Here is a 21280-nt window from a genome sequence, read left to right as displayed (position 1 = left end):
CTTTATAACACAACCTCTCACTTCTCCCTTGTTCTCTCTCACTGTTCTGGACCAAAATGACCACCCCAGATCATCTCTGTATGATTCCAAGTCAAGCATCTAACCATGACTAACAAGTGCAGTGGTTTGCAAATGATCAATTCATCAGAATCAGCTGGATAGCTCTTTCAAACCATAGAGGGGCCAGTGTTGCACAGTGGCTTAAACAGCTGCTTGCATTACCACATCCCATCTGAGTGCCAGTTCAAGTCCCTGCTGCTCTGCTTCCAATCCGGTTCCCTGCTAATGCACCTGGGAGAGCAGCGAAGACAGCCCAGGTGTTTGGGCCACTGCCTGCCGCCTCTCAGGATGTGCATTAGCAGGAAGCTGGATTGGAGGCAGAGCAGCAGGGACTCAAGCCAGCAGCCCAGTATAGGGTGCTGGCATTGCAAGCAGCAGGTTAACCTGCTGAGCCATAACACTGACCTTTAGCTCTTAAATTCCCTCTGGAAGATAATACACTTTGCGATTTCTTTATTTTTTATTAAAGTTTATATTTTTTGTTTTGTTTTTATCTTTTAATTCCATTTGTCCATGAATTCTTTTTAAAAAGTTTTATTTATTTTTCATTTTTTTTAAAGGCAGAGATCTTCCAACCATTGGTTCACTCCTCAAATTTCTGCAACAGCTAGGGATGGGCTTGGACAAAGCCAGGAGCCCAGAACTCAATCCAGGTCTCCTATATGATTGGCCAGGACGCAAGTACTTGAGCCATCACCTGCTGCTCCTCAGGGTGTATGTTAACAGGAAGCTGGAATAGGAAACGGAGGAGCTAAGATAACCAGGCTCACTGATATGGGATGCAGGGGTCCCACTGATGTGCGATGGTGACTGATCTCTTTTCTTACTGCAGTAGCTAAGACTATATAATGTTGAAATGCAGTAGCAAAAGAGGATGTCCTGTCTTGTTCCTAATCTTAATGGGAGAGCTTCAAGTTTCTCCCAGTTAATTATTATGTTAATTGCTTGTGGTTTTTTTTTTTTCCCCGGTGGATACTGTTTATCAAATTCATCAAATTCCCCTCCATAGTTAGTCTGCTAAAAGCTTTTTTCATGAATGGTTGTTGTATATTGTAAAATACTTTTCTGTGTAATGTGATTTTTCTTTGTTGATCTGTTGATGTGATAGGGTACATTAATTGATTTTTGAGTGTTGTACCAGCCTTGCATACTTGTCATAAAATCACCTGGTCATGGGAAAGTATATAATTCTTTTTATATACTATCAGGTTTGATTTGCCTGTATTTCATTGGGGGTTTTTGCATCTGTGTCAATGGGAGATATTAGGCTATAGTTTCTGGTAATATCCTTGTGTGGTTTGAATATTGGGGTATTGCCAGCCTCACAGAATGAGTTAAGAATATCCTTTTGCTTCTACCTTCTGGAAGAGATTGTAAAGTGATCTGATTTCTTCTAATTTCTTAGTGGAACTTGCCTGAGACCCCATCTAGGCCTGATGCTTTCAGTTTGGGAAGGTTATTATTGATTCAATTTGTAATGACTGTAAGACCATTCAGATAGTCTATTTCTTCGTTGTATAGATTTTGACAGATTGTATTATTCAAGGACTCAATCCATTTGATCTAGGTCATCAAATTTGTAGGCAGCATTGTTCATAATTTTCTCTTATTGTTCTCTTACTTTTTTAAAGATTTATTTATTTGAAAGGCAGAGAGAGAGAGAGAGAGAGAGAGATATCTTCCATCCATTTATTCACTCTCCAAATCTCCAAATGGCCACAATAGCCAGAGCTGGGCTAGGCTGAAACCAGGAGCCAGGAACTCCATCTGGGTCTCTCATACGGGTGGCAGGGACCCAAGCACTTGAGCCATCATCTGCTGCCTCCCAGGTGCATTAGCAGGAAGCTGGATCCGAAATGGAGCAGCCAAGATTCAAGCCAGGCACTCCAACATGGGCTGCAGGTGTCCCAAGCCGTAGCTTAACTCCCTGAGCCATACTGCCCTTCCCCATTTTTCTTTTCTAATACATGAATTGATTGCTATAAATTCTCCCTCAGCACTGCTTTTTTTTATATCTCACAGATTTTGATGTTATATTTTATTTAAAAAAAATTTTTTTTTTTTTGACAGGCAGAGTGGACAGTGAGAGAGAGAGACAGAGAGAAAGGTCTTCCTTTGCTGTTGGTTTACCCTCCAATGGCCGCCGCTGCCGGCGCGCTGCGGCCAGTGCACCGCGCTGATCCGATGGCAGGAGCCAGGAGCCAGGTGCTTCTCCTGGTCTCCCATGGGGTGCAGGGCCCAAGCACTTGGGCCATCCTCCACTGCGCTCCCTGGCCACAGCAGAGGGCTGGCCTGGAAGAGGGGCAACCGGGACAGAATCCGGTGCCCCGACCGGGACTAGAACCCGGGGTGCCGGCGCCGCTAGGCGGAGGATTAGCCTAGTGAGCCGCAGCGCCGGCTAAATAAGAAATTTTTAAAAATAGGCCGGCGCCGCGGCTCACTAGGCTAATCCTCCGCCTTGCGGCACCGGCACCCCAGGTTCTAGTCCCGGTCGGGGCACTGGATTCTGTCCCGGTTGCCCCTCTTCCAGGCCAGCCCTCTGCTGTGGCCAGGGAGCGCAGTGGAGGATGGCCCAAGTGCTTGGGCCCTGCACCCCATGGGAGACAGAAAACAGGGAGATGGTCAGAGAGAAGTCTCCCATCTGCTGGATCTGCTGGTTCACTCCGAAATGCATACAACAGCCAGGACTGAGCGAGGCCAATGCTAGGAGCCTGGAACCCTATCCAGTTCTCCCACACAGGTGGCAGGAATACAGCTCCCTGAGCCATCACCTGCTATCTACAGGGTGCACATTAGCAGGAATCTGAAATCCAGTGGGGAGCCAGGACTTGAACCCAAGCACTGTGACATGGGAGGCAGGCGTCTCAGGCAGCGTCTTAACCACGGCACCAAATCCCTGCCCCAGTAAGTTGTGTTTTACTTAGATTTCTCTCAAGATTTCTTCTTTGACTCATGTGTCATTTAGAACCGTGTTGCCTAATCTTTCCATGTTTGGGGTTTTTTATGCTTTGTTATAAATTTCTATTTTAATTCCTTTGCAGTCCGAGAACAGTGCATGGTTTCTGTTCTTTTAATTGTGTTCATGTGTACCTGGTGGCCCAGAATGTGGTCTCCTTTGCTGAATGTTCCATAAGAGCTTCCGAAGGCTGAGCGAGCGGCTCTTGCCGGACACAGCAGCCTACAGATGTCCGTTCCTTCAAGCTGAGTCCAGCTCTAGCCCTGTGGTTTTCCAGCTGCGAGCTCTGCCCATCCTGATAGAATAGTGGATCCAGGGGAGGCCACTTGGCAGAGCAGTCAGGATGCCACCTGAGACAGCCCCATGGGAGTGCCTGGGTTCCAGGGCCGTCCACTTCCAGTTCCAGCTTCCTGCGAGTGTGCACCCAGAGAGGCAGCAGACAGACTCGAGTACCTGGGCCATCTTCGGCCTTCAAGATCCTAACAGCCAGACCTCGATTTCAGCACAGTTAGTCCTGGTCCTCCTTTCTCCGTCTTTGCTGGGGCCCGTAGCTAAAGCCGTAGAAGCCGGAGACACCAGCTGTCTTGAGTGTTCTCAGCTTTGCAGGCATTTGCATTTGTGTGGGGAAGTGGGCAGGGCAACTTTAAAGGGGATCCCCGGTCAGGCTTTGCCCTGAAAACCTTGTGCTACTGGGGCTAAGCCGGAGCCTCGGCGTCCAAAAGTTCCTAAAAAGTTAACAGGGTGGTTTCTTAGTTGTTTCCCACAAAATGGGAGTGAATTGATAATTCTTCTCTGAAAAACGGACCCTGGAATTTCTAGTTGCTGGTTAGAAAAAGGCCCAATGTGGTAAGAAGGCTGATATTTGACTCGGTAATGTTGCAGAGTTGCCGAATTCACAAAGCACATGAAATAGGAAGAAGGAGACTCTGGCCTGCAACGCTAGGAAGTCAGCACTGTTGAGTTATAATCAGGGGATTGCTGAGGAGTCTTTTCTATTAGATTCATGTTTCATCTCCCGGTGAATACTCAGATAGTACTTAGGTATCAAATAGTCAACCAAATATTAAACTCTTATCTCTGGGGAATAAAAGTTTGAAAAATGTGTTCAATATCTCTAGTATTGAAATGGAGAGAGATTTAATGTAGAAATAAAAATTTTAAAGCATATTAATTAGCTGATCAACATCCCCATGGTGAGAAATACTATATTAAATATGGATAAACCCATTATAAGTTGAAAAAAAAAACTGAAAATTCGCTGTACTACAAAGTGGTAAGAGCTGAGAGGATTAAAAATTGAGGGTCATTTAAAAGCTCTGTGTCATTGTACTTCAAAAGCACTGTGGAGACAGCAGACTTTTTTCCTTAAACCTAAAAGGAATTTGTTGGTGCTTAGATGCCATCTGGTTTGTCGTTGTCTTCTTCTTTTTTTTTTTTTTTAAGATTTATTTATTTATTTGAAAGGCAGAGTTACAGAGAGGCATAGAGAGAGAGAGAAAGAGAGAGAGATCTTTCATCCGCTGGTTCACTCCCCAAATGGTTGTAATGGCTGGAGCTGGGCGGATCTGAAGCCAGGAGTCAGGAGCTTCTTCCGGGTCTCCCATGTGGGTGCAGGGCCCAAGCACTTGGGTCATCTGCTGCTGCTTTCCCAGGCCATAGCAGAGAGCTGGATCAGAAATGGAGCAGCCAGGTCTTGAACCGGCACCAGTGTGGGATGATGGCACTGCCGTCGGCGGCTTTACCCACTACGCCACAGCGCTGGCCCGTCTTCCCCTTTATAGAAAAGCAACGCACAAGAGCTTAACCATCAGATTAATTTTTCTAATTATATTCACCCTAGCTAAAATCTAATTGGCTTTACATTTGCCGTTTTTTGGCCACCTCATGCTGACATAACACAAACTAGAGACACACCGCCTGGCAGAGAGGAAACCTACTGTGCTGGCTGCGGGCCCTGAGCGGGCACGGTCGGTCGGTCGGGAGCTGGTAGTTAGGATCCTGCTCCCCGAGGTGTGAGGTCTAAGAGGTGGGGGTAGCAACAGTTTGGGCTAGAAGCTGAGAGTCCCCGCCTTGCATCTGAGCAGCATAGACGCAGCCTTCCCAGAGCAAGGGAGGAGTCAGGTGTCACCGCTGCCCCCTAGCAGAGATCACTTGCGATAAGAGAAGCAGGCGTTTTGTAGTCTAGCCTGCAGGGGATGCCAGGTAGGCATTAAGAGGCGTGGTTGGCGTTTTAAGTGTTAACGCTTTCGGTAATGACATTAATTTTTCTGTCTTAGTGATATGTTTCGCAGGCTCAGAAAAAAAGGTTTGAATCAGAGTCCCCCCATGTCCGCAGACGGCCTGGTGCGGGCGCAGATGCACCACCAGGTCGGCAGCCTTTGTAGTAACTCTCCTCCGTGGGGCCCTGCCCTCCCAGCACCAGAGGAGCCTCCTCTCGCCTCCCTCGCCCCACATGGGATCTTTCTGACCTAATCTCACCTCCACCCTGCTCCTTGGCCTTGTCCGTACCCTTTCCACCTGAATAATACGCCATCTTGCAGTGGCGGGATGAAACCATCCGTTGCGAGATGCTACCACGAAAGGAAAAAGTGCTTCTGGTTAAATTTTGTGACAAAAATATGCTTTTCAGAAACAGTGAAATCCAGAATTGCATGGCCCATGTGACCTGTGATCCTCTGCTGTGGCTTTATATACGCCCCCCACCTCGCCCCCAGCCCACCCCCAGTGAAAGGGCAGGGTCCGTGTTCCGGTTCTCCTAAGGCTGTTGAGTCGGCCCGAAAGAGAGACAAAGCTCGAACACTCAGGCAGTGCCCTGAAGTTGCGTTTTGGGGTCCATCAGTATTGATAGACGACTGGCTTGAGGTCTCATTCTCAGACTAGGGATAATTGAAACTATGGCCCTTGCAGCTTCTTTTTATTAGCATTTAATTAGTCAGCTCCTTGGTTCTATTTATTACCCAAAGAGGTTTTAATTACCCTCACCTCGGCCTCCAGGGCTTGTGGAGAAATGTGCTCCCCTGCTCACCTTCCTCACAGCCTTCCTGAGAAAGAAGCCCCTTTCAGAGTGTGCAGGGGGCTGCAGACAGAGGGGCCATTCCCCGGGCCTGGGTCACTGCCTCTGTTGAGCGTGTCGTATGTATCAATTCTAATAGGACAGGATTCTGGACTGCACAACCACGGCAGGAAAAAGTAGTCGGATCAGCTCCTGGCCCGCCGGCTGTGCAGGTAGGAAGCCTTGCCGTCCTCACCTCCTGTCCGCAGTCATCGGCTTTGTGCTCGCCGTGGGGCCTCGGGAGCACCGTGAGCCTGGGCCCTCTGTGCCCGCGGAAGTGCGGTCACTGAAGACTCAGCCAGTGGGCCTCGCCTTGTTTGGTTTATGCTCCTAGGACGCGTGCCCAGGGTATTTCTGACATATTTACAATGCTCCATTAAGCTGTCACTTCCTCATGGTCGGGTGAATACGGCGCCCGCAGCCAGCACTGGCCAGGCCCTCCAAACACACAGTTCCCTGTGGAATGGTATTGCATGTTGTCATTTCAAGGAGGGATTTGTTCTTCCTGGTTGTGCTGAGAGGTTTGTTTTCCTGTGGTAGCAGCCAGGAACATAAGGAGTAGATAGTCCCTAAGGTCTTTTGACCCAGTTTAGCTTCGGAACCTCAAAGCATATCAAACCACTAATGCAAAGAGGAAGGAGAGGCCGTCCTGGCCAGGAGGTTAGCCGCCACTTACCCTGCTCCCAGTCCGGCTTCCTGCAAGTGCTCCTGGGAGGTAGCAGGTGATGACTCAGGTGCCTGGTTCCCTGCCATCCACATGGGAGACCTGGATGGAGTTCTGGGCTCCTGGCTTCCACCTAGCCCAGCCCCAGCCCCAGCCCCAGCCCCATCTGTTTCAGGCATGTAGGGGACAAACCAGTGGATGGAAGATCTCGCTGCCCACTTCTCCTTGTTGCTCTGCCTTTCAAATAAGTAAATAAATCTTTTAAAAAAATAAAATAGAAAGGAAGGAAATTTTTTTTTTCAGTTTACTAATGCCTTTATCTCTTCTCCTTCACACCTGCCAATTAATAGTTTAATGAGGCCTTGCACAGTCTAGACTTTCCTGGCAGACATCATAAAGGATCTGTTTAGTTCTCGGGCTCTGCCCTAAGGCACGTGTGTCACCTCAACACCGTGTAAGATATGCCCTATTGGCCGGCGCCGTGGCTCAGTAGGCTAATCCTCCGCCTTGCGGTGCCGGCACACCGGGTTCTAGTCCTGGTCGGGCGCCGGATTCTGTCCCGGTTGCCCCTCTTCCAGGCCAGCTCTCTGCTATGGCCCGGGAGTGCAGTGGAGGATGGCCCAGGTCCTTGGGCCCTGCACCAGCATGGGAGACCAGAAGCACCTGGCTCCTGGCTTCCGATCAGCGCAATATGCTGGCCGCAGCGGCCATTGGGGGGTGAACCAACGGCAAAAGGAAGACCTTTCTGTCTGTCTGTCTCTCTCACTCTCCACTCTGCCAGTCAAAGATATGCCCTATTAGACCACACTTGGACTGTTTGTAACAGGTGCTGATCAATGTTCACGCTCTTATTTACCATTAAGAAAATGGATTCAGTAGTATCTACCTAGCATTCAGATGTTTGTGGAGCTGGAACCCACAGATATATTCCTCCAGAAATACAGTGATGCATTTGTAGGAGTTAAGGATTCAGCCTTGGAGCACAAACTGGGGCCGTCCAAGGAACGGGCAGGACAGCTTTCTGTAGTCTTGACGAGCAGTTTGGCTATGTGGAATCTGCATCCTTGCTTGTATTCTTTTTTAGCAGGCACATTTTGCAGTCTTAGAATGTGCCTGTGGGGTGGAGGGGCATCGTGGTGCAGTGAGTTAAGCTGCCTCCTGGGACACCCACGCCCTGTAAGAGAGTGCCTGGATCAAGTCAGTCCTGCCTCCACTTCAATCCAACTTCCTGCTAGCACCCTGGGAGGCAGCAGAAGATGGCCCACATACTTGGGTCCGTGCCATCCACATGGGAGACCTGGAGGGAGGTCTAGGTTCCTGGCTGCCGCCTGGCCCAGCTCCGGCTTGCAGGCGTTTGGGGAGTGAACAGTGGATGGAAGATCTGTCTGTGTCCCTCTTGAGTCTCTGCTACTCTGCATTCCAAATAAATCAAGATAAAACATAAACTTTAAAAAAGGAATATTCTGGGCGAGGTGGTTTGGAACATCTGAAATGCCGTGCGACCACAGATGCGCTTGTGTGAGGTCGTGTTCTGCTTTGTCCGCGAGAGGGGTGCTCAGAGGTGTGCTTTGTCTCCAGGTGGACGGACATTCGGGAGGACAGAAAAGGCCCGCTGCCAAGCAGCTAACGAAAGGAGCCTGGTGAGTTCCCACAGTGACACATGGGCTTCGACTGTCGCTCTAGGTCCCCAGACTGCAGGAAATAACACGGCAGAAGTTGGGTCTCAATCATGCATGTATTAGCCTGCTGTGAAGTGCGCCGTGAGCATTTTTCCTAGAGCTTTTTCCTTAGAACCCCACGTACGTCCGCTGTGGTTTGAGCCTCCTGTCTGTGTTCTTGTGAAGAACAGCTCCTTGATTTTCTACAGTCCAGGGGTCTCTGATAAACTCCCATGTTTAGAACAGAAATGTTTGCATGAAATTTACATGGCCAGTGGTCAGCCAGCCAAGTCCATGTGAGCGCCTCGTGGAGATGGATAGAGCACACACTCAGCTCACGACGGTACTCCAAATAGGGGAACAGATCTCCTGTGCTGTGAATTAGGACATTCCTGAATGAGTGTGCATGACTTCAAGAGTTTGTACACCAAAACAAACTGATCTTTTGATTCCACTTCCCACAAACTTTTTTGCAGACCCCTTGTATTTCCTAGCTTCTTTGCGTGTAGATGACCGTCATGATTAGATTTGACACCTGCCATGGCTGGACAGTGACGTTGGCCATTTCTCTTTCAAAGCATTCTCCAGCAGTTACAGAGGGACCAAGCCCACGCTGTGACTCCCGACAAAAGTCAGTTCCGATCGTTAAGCGATGCGGTGCAGAGACTGCTCTCCTACCACGTGTGCCAGGGCTCCATGCCCACGGAGGAAGACCTGACGAAAGGTAAACACGGCTCTGACTTCAGGGGACCCTCTGGCGCCAGGCGCCCTCCTTCTGCAAGAGCCAGTAGAGGGGCTGCATCACAGACCCAGCCTGTCCCCAGTGTTCCCAGTGTCCCCGTCTGTGTTTAGGATTGTGGCTTATCCTTCTCTATATTCTGGGAAGGGGACACCTAGATATCAGAGTGTTTTGTGGACAGATTGGGGGCACAGGATGCAGTGCACCTTGACATTGAACTGTGCTGCCTGTCCCAGGCAGTTCACGTCCCTGTCCCGGCTGCTGCACGTGGGAGGAGGTGGAGACGGCCTCAGCTCTGTCTGCTGATGGTTGCTGCTGGCCTGTTACATGGTTCTATTTTACAGCTGATGGGCTATGTGGACGGTGGGGGGAAAACAGTGAAGAAGCATGATGTATAAGCAAGGAAAAAGGGAGTCTAAGAAGAGAAAATGGCCACAGATCCACAGGCTTGACTAGTGGAGAAGTAGTGCTTCTCGCTGTGAAGAAGTAGAAGCCTGGACGTGATTTACACTTTCTTACTGCTTTTCTTCCTGTCTCTCTTTAAAGTGGACAATGAATTCGAAACAGTTGCCACGCAGCTCCTAAAAAGGACCCAAGCAATGCTTAACAAGTACAGATTCCTGCTCCTCGAAGATGCCATGGTAAAGAATTGTGCTGCCAAGAGCTCCCCAGGTCACAGCGACTGTCACAGGGGAAGAGTTCAGGGGATGAGGTTATCAGACATAATTTACAGGGCACAGATGGAGGCCGGCATTGTGGTGTAGCCGGTGGAGCTGCCACCTATGGCACCAGCATCCTATATGGGCTCCTGTTCCCTCCTGGTGCCCTGGGGAAAGCAGCGGAAGATGACCCGAGTGTTTGGGCCCTGCTGCCCGTGTGGAGACCCAGAGGAGGCTCCTGGCCCCTGGCTTCGGCCTGGCCCAGTGCTGGCTGTTGCATCCAACTCAGGAGTGAACCAGCAAATGAAAGATCTCTCTCTCTGTAACTCTGACTTTCACATGAATAAATAAATCTTTTTTTTAAAGGCACAGGTGTTCAGATTATAGAAATATTTAGACTAGCTGCATATAACAGCAGCCAGCATCTGCTGTGCCTTCCTTGGTAAATCACATTTCATCGGGACTATTATTTTCTCATTTAACAAATGAAGAAACCAGGACTTTGGTTAAATAAGTGCCTACTAAGTTTGCAGGGTTGTTGGCAGAGTTGGGACGCAGCCCAGGACCCTGTGGGCCCCACACTGATGCCGCCCCTGCCTTTTACCCACCCAGAGGTGCGGCAGGTGGACTGGAGGCGCCTGCAGTGAGAATCGTTCAGCACAACATAGGCAAGACCAGCTGATGGCAATGTTAAAATCTGTTTTAGGGGATCATGAACATACCATAAAATTCACATTTAATTTTAAATGTATTTATTTTCTCTGAAAGACAGAGAGAGATCGCCCATCCACTGGCTTACTCAAAACAGCACTGGCCAGGCTGAAGCAGAAGCCAGGAACGCAATCCAGGTCTCCCATGTCGGTGGCAGGGGCCCAAGTACTCGGGCCACCACCTGCTGCCTCCCAGGGTGAGCATTACCAGGAAGCTGGAGTCAGGAGCAGAGCCAGGACTTGAACCCAAGCACTCTGGCACTCTGAAGTGGCGTGGTGTCTTCTGTTTTTGTTTTTTTGCTTTTTTAAGATTTATTTATTTATTTGAAAGGCAGAATTATAGAGAGAGAAGGTGAGACAGAGAGAAAGAGAGCTCTTCTATCTGCTGGTTCACTCCCCAAATGGCCACCACAACCAGGGTAGAGCCAGGCCAAGCCAGGAGCCTGGAACTCCACCTGGGCCTCCCACATGGGTGCAGGGGCCCATGCATCTGGGCCATCTTCTACTGCCCTCCCAGAGACATTGGCAGGGAGCTGGGTCAGAAGGGAAGCAGGGGCCAGCACTGTGGCCTAGCGGGTAAAGCCACCACCTGCTACGCCAGCATCCAGCTCTCTAATGCACCTAGGAAAGCAGAGGAAGATGGCCCAAGTGCTTGGGCCCCTGACACCCTTGTGGGAGACCCAGATGGAGTTCCAGGTTCCTGGCTTTGGTCTGGCCCAGTCCTGGTCATTGTGGCCATTTGGGAAGTGAACCGGTAGATGGAAGAGCTTCCTCTATCTCTCTGTCTCTCCCTCTCTCTCTCTGTAATTGTGCCTTTCAAATAAATAAAATAAATCTTAAAAAAAAAAAAAAAAAAAAAAAAGCAGCCTGACCCCAACTCAGCACTCTTATGGGCTGCTTGCATCACAAGGTTGACGGCTTAATCCACTGTGCCACAACACTGGGCCCCTGAAATGGCGTCTCAAGTGCACATCTCAAATTCAAGTTTAATTTTTTAAAATATTTATTTATTTTCATTTTATTTGGAAAGCAGTGAGGGAGAGAGACAGAGTCCACAGAGAGAGAGAGAGCCTTTCATCTGGTAGTTCATTATTCAAATGCCTACAGCAGTGGGGCTGGGCTGGACTGAAGTCTTCATCCCAGATCTCAGTCCAGGTCTCCTGTGTGGGTAGCAGGGACCCGGCTAGTTGAGCCATCACCTGCTGCCTCATAGGGAACACGTTAGCAGGAAGCTCAAGTCAGAAGAGGAGCCGGGACTTGAACATGTGCATGTTTCAAGTTGCATCCTTAACCACTGTGCCAAATCTCCACCTTCAGATTTAGGTTTTTTTTTTTTTTCCTTTTTTTTTTTTTTTCCAGATTTAGTGGTTTGTTTTTTTTTGTTTTTGTTTGTTTGTTTGTTTTTTTGTTTTGTTTTGTTTTGTTTTTGACAGGCAGAGTGGACAGTGAGAGAGACAGAGACAGAGAGAAAGGTCTTCCTTTTGCCGTTGGTTCACCCTCCAATGGCCACTGCGGCCGGCGCACTGCAGCTGGCGCACCGCACTGATCCGGTGGCAGGAGCCAGGTACTTATCCTGGTCTCCCATGGGGTGCAGGGCCCAAGCACTTGGGCCATCCTCCACTGCACTCCCGGGCCACAGCAGAGAGCTTGACTGGAAGAGGGGCAACCGGGACAGAATCCGGCGCCCCGACCGGGACTAGAACCCCGTGTGCCGGCGCCTCAAGGCGAAGGATTAGCCTAGTGAGCCACGGTGCCGGCCCAGATTTAGTTTTAAAGTGTGCAACTGGATGGTTTTTATTAGACTCAACAATAGATTATCTCATTCACAACCATCACCACTGTCTAATTCCAGAAGCTATTCATCACCCAAAGTAGAAACTAAAATTAATTTTGAAACATCAATTAATTAGAGAAAGGAGTAAGATATTTCAGGAAATAATGGAAAGACCAACCTATTCTATTTTGGAAGTAGTTCTAAATTGCATAAACATTAACCTATAAATTGGTCTCTTACAAGTCATTTTGAAGTTGAGATCAACTTGGAAAGTGTACCTTGGAAGATTGGTTGAATGACGTGACACACTTATACAATATAGTGTCAGAGTGTGTGTGTACTTAAATACCTGTATCTGGGTTGGGGGTTTGTCTGGATGCCACTTGGGATGCCCTCAGTGCCTATCAGAGTACTTGGGTTCCAGTCCCAGCTCCGATTCTTGTTCCAGATTCCTGCTAATGTGCACCCTGGGAGGCAGCAGGCGATGGCTCAGGTAGTTGGATCCCTGCCGGCTATGATGGAGACTTTGACTGAATTCTGAGCTCCAGCGTTTGGCCTGGCCCAGCTCTGACTTCTTGTGGGCATTTGGGGAGTATTGGGGAGTGAACCAGAGGATGGAAGAATATCTCTCAATCTCTCTTTCTCTCTCTTTCTTTTATTCTCTCTCTCTCTCTCTCTCTCTCTCTCTCTTTGTGTCTGCCCTGCTTTCCCCCTTTCTCTGCCTTTCAAATAAATTTAAAAATACATTTTAATGTAAATTTTTAAAGATTTATTTATTTATCTAAAAGGCAGAGTTACAGAGAGCAAGAGATCTTCCATCTGCTGGTTCATTCCCCAAATGGCCACAACAGCCCAAACTGGACCAGACCAAAGCTAGGAGCCAGAAGCTGCTTCCGAGTCTCCCCCGTGGGTGCAGGGGCCCATCCTCCATTGCTTTCCCAGGTGCATTAGTAAAGAGCTGGAGCAGAAGGGGAGCAGCCGGGAATCAAACCGGCACCCACATGGGATGCCGGCGCTGCAGACGTCTAGTTAACCCACTATGTCACAGTGCCAGCCCCTAATGTAATATATATATTTAAGATTGTGCCACCGAAGTGTCTAACAGTTCTCATATGTTCAACCATTTCTGAAACAAAACTCTGAGACATCAGAAAACACCAGATGTGTCATTGGGGAGGAAAGGGCCAGATCATCTTATAGCTGCTCCTGATTTGATTCTGGACGGCAAAGCTTCAATAACAGGGAGAGCCTTTATAAAAACACACCGTAAAGCTTAGCAGAATAGAAAAGGGAGGTCACCCTACTGGGAGGATTTCTAAGGAGGAAAGGAGGTGTATTGAGCAGTCCGTGGAGCTGCCACCATCGTGTGCAAGCCAAGCGGTCTGTGAACGCGTGCGTGTCCTCCAGGGGAGGCGCTGGGTGCTGGCGGTGTCCAAGGCACGCATGGAAGGGAAGCTTGCGTTTTCATGCCCTGTAGTTACCTTGAGAATTGTGTACCAGCGTAAAAATTACCTCTCCCAAAAAACACATTTTTAAATAATGCATCAGATGTAAGCAGATGAGATGGTACTAGGTGGGCACCCAGAACCTAAACAGCAGAGTGGCATTTCTGATCGCCTCATTCATCCAAAGACGCGGAGAGATGTTTGCTCCTAGGCAAAGGCCCTGAAATGACTGCCGCTCTCGCTTGCAGCGGATCAACCCCTCTGCCGAGATGGTGATGATCGACCGAATGTTCAACCAGGAGGAAAGAGCGTCCCTGTCGCGGGACAAGCGGCTGGCCCTCGTGGACCCTGGTAAGGCGCGTCAGTGAGCGTGGGGCCGGGGGCTGCACTGTGGGGCCACAGGGCCGTGGGCTCTGTCATGGCTGACTGTTGGCTGAGACTTGCGGGTAGAACAGGAGTTCTGGGGCCGTGGGGCTGGGGAGGGGGCGGCCCAGAGAGAAGAGTGGTGCGCGCGTACTCGGAGGACATCTCTTCTAGGAAATCCAGACTGGAATTTTAGTTCAGCTAGATGATTTTTTTCCCTATTGTAAGCTTACAGTTCTCCCTCCTCCTGTCATTTCTGAGAACAGAAGGCTGCCCAGAAATGAGCACGGTCAGCATGCTAGCGAGTGCCTGGCTGTGTGCAGGTTACAGCTGGGGGAACAGCAGTGAAACCGGGCCGGACCCCAGCCAGCAAACGGGCCGTCCTCCCCCGGCAGCTGCCTGCCAGCCACAAGTGTCCGCATTTGCCCACATTCTTCTGCCTTTTAACAAGGAATTCCTTTTTTTTAAAATTAATTTATTTATTTGAAAGTCAGTTATAGAGAGGCAGAGGCAGAGAGAGAGAAGGAGGTCTTTTTCCATCCACTGGTTCACTCCCCGAATGGTCACAGCAGCCAGTGCTGGGCCCATCGGAAGCCAGGAACCAGCAGCTTCCTCCAGGTCTCTAACAAGGGTGCTGGGGCCCAAGCACTTGGGCCATCTTCCACTGCTTCCCCAGGCCACAGCAGAGAGCTGGATTAGAAGTGGAGTAGCCGGGACTCGAAGCAGTGTCCACATGGGATGCTTGTACTGGAGGCGGCAGTTTTGTCCGCCATGCCACAGCACCGGCTGCAACAATGAGTTGTAATTTTTCCTAGCCTCTACAATTTCTTAAATCAAATGATGTTGTGGTAATTCAGAGAATAGGAATCTTACCCACCCTTTCACCATCTTATAAAAGGAATGCCTTCCTCTCCACATTTTCTCCAGCTCTAGATAGGATTTTGTAGTCTAATTTTCTTGCATGCCATGTATCTGAAGTTTTTCATCATGTTGCTGTAGTCTTGGAAATAATATTTCCTATATTTTATTATAGTAGCTTGTTAATTTATTTCATCCCCTTACTATTGGACTATTAATTTTTGTGGCTTCACTCTCATTTCTCTAATGTCTTTTCTGGCACTAAAGTATAAAAGTTCTATCTTGTATTTGATGTGGCTCAAGAAATTGACAAATAGAATATGAGGGGACTTCAAAAAGTTTATGGGAAATACATATTATGAAAAAAACTTCATGGTTTCACACATGTTGCCTCAAAATAGCTTTTCAATTTCATCTTTCCATGGGCTTTTTAAAAAAAATACATTTATTGATTTGAAAGAGTGACATAGAGATCTTCCATCCACTGTTTATTCCCCAAATGGCCACAGCGGTCAGAGCCAGGCCAGGCTGAAGCCAGGAGCCAGGAACTCTACCCAGGTCTCCCATGTGGGTGCAGGGGCCCAAGCACCTGGGCCATCACCTGCTGTCTCCCAGGGTGCATTAGCAGGGAGCTGGATCAGAAGTGGAGCAGCCAGGAGCTGACCTGGCACTCGGCTATGGAATGCCAGTGTCTCCAGCAGTGGCTGAACCTGCTGTGCCACAATGCCTTCTATGAACTTTCTGACGTCCCCTCAAACCCGCGGGCCTCACACTCGGTCTGCAGGGAGAGGCAGCAGGATCCTCCAATATTCCCAGAAAAGAAGAGAATAACATAGGGTCGGTTTCAGTCCCTTTTTCTCGGGACCTGAACTCTCTCTCCTATTGCCTTTTTTGGTGACTTGGCTTAGACCAGCCCTCCCTCTTCCTTCCCCCTTCCCCCCGCCTCTGTGCCCCGTGTACCTATAGAGCCAGTTGGTTGAATGGAGTCATTTTTTAGATTACAAGCCTGTATTCCCTAGATCTCCTATTTTGAATTTGGTCAGCAAATTCCCGTCCACTGCATACATACGCGGTGTGGTTTTTTGAAAGCCGTATTTCGCTTCCTTACTCTGAATACTCTCTCCGCCCTGCGTGACAGCAGCCTGCCTGCCTCCGTCAGTGCCCGCAGCCCCTGTGCCCACCCCGTGCCCACCCTGTGCCCCGAAGCTGCACAGGCGCTTCTCTGGCCACCCAGGGCTCGGGCTCCCCGCTGTGCTTCCGCAAATAGCGTTTGGTCTGGGCGCAGCGGTGCTGGGTGCCTGGCACACGGCTGCAGGGGTGCAGGTGCCTTCCGCCCTCCCCACGCGTGCCCCTTCCCAGGGCCCTGTGCTGGAGGAGGAGCCAGGCTGCCACCAGCCCCCGATTTGCGTTTTCAGACCTTCTGAAAGCAGCCATTAACAAAAACGGACAGAAAATAACACGGAGTGGATCGGGACGGAGCGCAGCGCCCTGACCTGCCCCGCCCTGCCCACCGGGTGTTCCCACTTGTCATCCAGCAGCTTCCTCCTCAAAGCTGCGGCTCTGTAACCTCGGTCACTCTGCAGGGTGCTCGGGGTGCCGGTCGGCTGGGGGTGGGGCAGGGTGGCCCTGGGCACTGCCCGCTGAGGCGCGATCGGGCGGTCCTCCCCTTCGCTCCTTAACGTCCTCTCTGTTCCCATCGCCAGAGGGTTTCCAGGCTGACTTCTGTTGCTCCTTCCAACCCGACAAGGCCGCTGCAGAGCCCCAGTTCTGCAGGAGCGACCAGCACGGCAGCAGGACCCCCAGCTCGCTCCATCTGACGGCCAAGGCCCCGGGCAGGGACCGAGCCAAAGCCGGCGTGGCAGAGCCTGCGAACCATGACCAGTTTCCTCTAGTGCCTAATCACATCGTGGTCTCTGCGGAGGGAAGCATTTCTAAAAAAGCAGAAGGCCTCGGCAGAGCACTGAAGTTGGACAAAGCGGGCTTGGTGCAGTACCGGAGCACCTCGGACGAGAAGGGCAGCCGGAGAGAGCCCCTGAAGGCCCGCGAGTGCTCCCCCGGCCCCGAGGGGCCCCGGAAGCCCTCCTGCAGGCCGGAGCCCGGCGCCGAGGGCCCGCTCGCCAGCATCCTGGGGGAGTCCCCCTCGGAGCTGGCGTGTAACAATTCCTTCCAGGACAGAACCTTGAGGAGTTCCCCAAAGAGCGACGTTTTACACACGGACATCATGAAGGGGTCCGGAGAGCCCCAGCCGGACCTCCAGCTCACCAAGAGCTTGGAAACAAAGTTTAAGAACATCTTGGAACTTAAAAAGGCCGGGCGGCCGCCCCAGAGCGAGCCCGCGGTCAGCGGCTCTGTTGAGTTAGATTTCCCCAACTTCTCGCCAATGGCTTCGCAGGAAAACTGCCTGGAAAAGTTCATCCCGGACCACAGCGAAGGCGTCGTCGAAACTGACTCCATTTTAGAAGCAGCTGTAAATAGTATCCTAGAGTGTTAATAGCAGCAGCGCCCCCTGCCGCCCGCCCCGACACGTTCCCTTCCTCCCTGGCAAAAGCAAACGGAACCGGCCTCCTGTCTCCAGCGCGCTTGACCGTTCATCACAGGTGGTTCTTTCTAATCTCAGTCCTGTTCCTTGTTTAAGAGCAATACTCGTCGTGGTCACAGGGAGACCCCTGGAGCAAAACGAATCCTTGTTAGCAAGCAGTCTGATAGGCCCGACACATTTCAAGTGTTCTCCAAGTGCTTATGGTCATTTTTTAAATTTATTTTATTTTAGTTTATTTTTTTAAACACTGTAATTCAATGAAACCACAGTATGCCTGGCCCTGGGTAAAATTTTGACAATCATAAGTCATTTGAAAAATACAGACTTATTAAAGAAAATCAAACAGCACTGATAGAAGCTACTTTTTAAAAGAATATCCCACTGCATCTCCAAATTTAGCCTTTGGGGTTTTTCAGTTTTGTTCGGTTTGGTCATCTTGACGGTTTTTTTGTTTGTTTTTTGTTGGGGGAAAGACCACGTGACTCTTCTCCCCAACCCCTCACCCCCACAGCTGGCTCTGAGCAGTAAGTTGCTGGCTGCTGGCGGCCCCTGTGGCCCCTCCCGGGAGGAGCCAGGAGCAGGGAATCCGGGCCCCCCCGTGGGTCATTGCAGTGCTCCCCATGCTTTCCAGCATCTCCGCGCTGACCTCGGGCTAGGGAGTGCTCCCTCCTTTGTTGCCACAGCATGCTGTGAGATCCTTCCACCAGGCTAAGGAAAGGCACAAGGCGCAGTGTTCGGGGAGGCCAGGAGAGAGCCATGAGGATTCTAATATGTATATATGTACAAGCATACATATATGTGAGCTACCGAGAAAAAAACACGAGTTTTGCATTCTCTAATTGGACGTAGCCAACATCCGATGTCTGTTTCTGTTTGTCGCTGGGTTCTGTTTCATCTGACCTCTCTCCGCACCCTCTCCCACAACAAACAGCAGCGCGTGCGTTTGAACACTATGTTGTAATTTTTCAGTTTAAACTTTAAGCGGACTTTGGCCCTGTTTATGCTTCTTCTTGTCTGCGAGCAGCAGCCGCCCCCGGCAGCAATCATTACCAAAACACAGACAAACCAAAGGTTACCAGCCAGCCCACCACTGAGAGGCAAGATCTGAGACACAGGATTCCCCTGAGAGCCAAAGGATGCGCCCTGGCAGGGTTCATGTTCAAGGGCCCTGTTCCCATCCGTGAACATCCCGGAGAGCTCTATTGTTTGTACTTCTTTTAAGGGAGCTTTCCCAGGTTCCTTCCATCCCATTTCCGTTGCTACTTCCATTCTCCATGCTGTTGTCACCATCACTTACCTCCTGTCACTGGGAAGGCTACCTAACAGTATCTCATGTGCTCCCTCCCCCCTCGAGCGTGGACGCATGTGTCTGAGCTGCGCGGACCCAGAGGCCACTTGGGACAGTGGGTACACACTCACTGGCCCTCTCATCTATTCTGCTTCTCCCCCGGCTTTAGAGCTGCACCCACCAGTCTCCACCTTAGCATGTTGCCAGGATCTGCTCTGGCTGTCCCCAGATTGGGGGCACCCCCCATTGTCATCACGATGGGCGTTTCTTTTCCAGATTGGCCTACGATGGAAAGGAAGGCTTCTGATGATAGAAAACAAACAGCAGCACAGAGCTGCCCCTCCCTGCCCCTCTGTCCCACCACGCAGAGAGGCTCGGTGAGACAGCCGGACTGCATCATAGCAACGTCCCTTCCTCCCACCCCTGTGCCCGGCTAATAGATATCGGAAAATCTGGGCCATTTTGAGGTTACCATTTTTTCCTTGTTTGTGCCAATGTCCAAGTTGCAGGTTTCCCCTTTACCCTGTATTGTAACATATTAGAAAGATAAGTTGGTATTGCCAGTTGGAATTTTCTGTTTGGGCAGCCCTGGGGTAACACCCCGCCTGAACCCCGTGATTTCATAGGCTCTTCTCTTAGGGTTCATGCTCCCCTAATTCCTAGCAAGACCTAAAGATGGTCCCTCCTGATCAAATGTTTCTCATTGTGGAATTTGATGCCCAGAAGCCTTCTCAATAGGCTGCTTGTGAAATACATGAATTATTGCGAATCAGTGGAATTCTTAAGAGACAAGATAAGATTGATGTACAGTTGTCACTCATCTTTGTTCCCGGCCCTGCCCTGCCCTGCCACCCCAACCCTCCTCGCTTTTCTATACGCCATCTTAACAGAGTTTCTAACCACAAACACTTGTCTAGCAAATGGAGAGCCTAACTTACCAAAATGAAACTTGTAAATTTTTGTGTCCTTGTGTGTCAGTTTACTTTTTATGGAGGAAAGACTTTAGATAATGACAAATGAAAATTACAAAATGTACTTTACTCCTGTGATTAGGTTATGCGCACATGGGTCATGGCTCGCATGTGGAGCGCCCTCTGGTGGAGGGTGAGAGAGCTCAGCCTTGGATGGCCAGCATCCAGTTGTTCAGGTTCATTAGTCAAAGTTAAGTTGAAAACTACTTGTACTCAATAACAAAAATCATTTTATTTCTTTCTCTCTCTTTTTTTTCTGTTGTTGTTGTGGAAAAGTGTGAATTTGTTATTAAGCATTTGATTTTCTGTGTCCTTAAGTACTGCCTAAAGATAAAGCAAATTTTAAACTGGCAATTACGAAAAAGAAATATTTTAGCTCTGAAGAATTTAGTAGACTCTGTTAGATTAGGGAGGCCTTACAGACTGACTTGACTTAAATAAGAGGACGCGTCACTCGCTGTCAGTGTGGTGTGGGCTTTATTTGCTTAAATACCTTCATTTGTATAGTATGTCTCACTTGAAATTGCTTTGTATACATTTTGTAAAAATATTTATAAAATGTTTTGTAAAAAAAAGTATAACAAATTGCAGTTTATTTTGTTATGTTGGATAAATACTGTTAAAAGAAACCAGTCAGTAACTATATTGTTAATCCATGGTTAGGAAATGTTTAGTTGGAGATTACAAAATGAAACAACCATTGCAATACAGCCAAAGATTTGGGAAAATGTGCAACTGTGATTGTCTTGATTTTGCAAGTAGGAGTGGCTGCCTGGCCCGGAAGGAGCAGGTAAGTGTAAATGCCATTGCCAAAAGGCAGCACCGTCAGTGAGGGGCAGGGTTTTAATATCAGCCGTTCCAGCCAGTTACAAATGAAAACCAAGCTGCTTGGGGAGGAGACCCCCATCCCTACTCCTGTGGGCTGGGTCCTGGGCTCATCTGAGAACTTCATTGTTTCAACCAGGACGAGCAGAAAGCTAAGGAAGTAGATAAGAAAACTATTTTGTGTGAGGTTTATTGCAGCGTTAATAGGTTTCCCTTCATGTTAGATATTTGACCAAACTGCATGGAGCAGAACCTTTCTAACCATATCTGTAAAATCAATCCCATGAGTGCCTGCTGTGGTCCTGCCCACCCAGGTGGGCACCCAAATCGTTAGGGAATCTTCCAGAAGGTGAAGTATATTTCTGGGGGCAAATTTTTCTTTGGGGGCTAGAATTCATGCTTATACTCCGTTATTTTTTTCTAAAGATTTATCTTATTTATTTGAAAGAGTTACACAGAGAAGTAGAGACAGAGAGGTCGGTCTTCCATCCAATGGTTCACTCCCCAATTGGCCACAACAGCTGGAACTGCACTGATCCAGAGCCAGGAGCTTCTTCCGGGTCTCCCACTCAGGTGCAGGAGCCCAAGCACCTGGGCCATCTTCTACTGCTTTCCCAGGCCATAGCAGAGAGCTGGATCAGAAGAGGAGCAGCCAGGATGCGAACTGGCGCCCATATGGGATGCCAGCACTGCAGGTCAGGGCGTTAACCTGCTGCACC

General features: G+C 49.5%; 1 protein-coding gene across 12 annotated transcripts in view; it reads left to right on the top strand.

The window, feature by feature from the left end:
• BICRAL (BICRA like chromatin remodeling complex associated protein) overlaps positions 1 to 20464 on the top strand; it is a 110965-nt gene extending 90501 nt beyond the window's left edge. For 10 of the 12 annotated variants that reach the window (XM_089333945.1, XM_070074088.2, XM_070074087.2 and 7 more), the window contains 5 exons: positions 8311 to 8372; positions 8969 to 9114; positions 9676 to 9770; positions 13966 to 14068; positions 16642 to 20464. In XM_089333945.1, coding sequence (XP_089190071.1) covers positions 8311 to 8372; positions 8969 to 9114; positions 9676 to 9770; positions 13966 to 14068; positions 16642 to 17429 — 1194 coding nt within the window. In that variant the 3' untranslated portion in view covers positions 17430 to 20464. Of the gene's footprint in view, positions 1 to 1016; positions 2965 to 3384; positions 6242 to 8310; positions 8373 to 8968; positions 9115 to 9675; positions 9771 to 13965; positions 14069 to 16641 lie in introns of those variants that run through there. The other 2 variants (XM_089333952.1, XM_089333950.1) reach the window with 2 other exon arrangements.
• Positions 20465 to 21280: the final 816 nt, after the last annotated feature.

Source organism: Oryctolagus cuniculus, chromosome 5 (assembly GCF_051225735.1).
Source record: "Oryctolagus cuniculus isolate XC-2025 breed Fujian yellow rabbit chromosome 5, ASM5122573v1, whole genome shotgun sequence".
Classification (NCBI taxonomy): Eukaryota; Metazoa; Chordata; class Mammalia; order Lagomorpha; family Leporidae; genus Oryctolagus; species Oryctolagus cuniculus.
The sequence above is the reverse complement of the archived record's forward strand: the minus strand, read 5'-3'. Positions and strand labels throughout refer to the sequence as shown.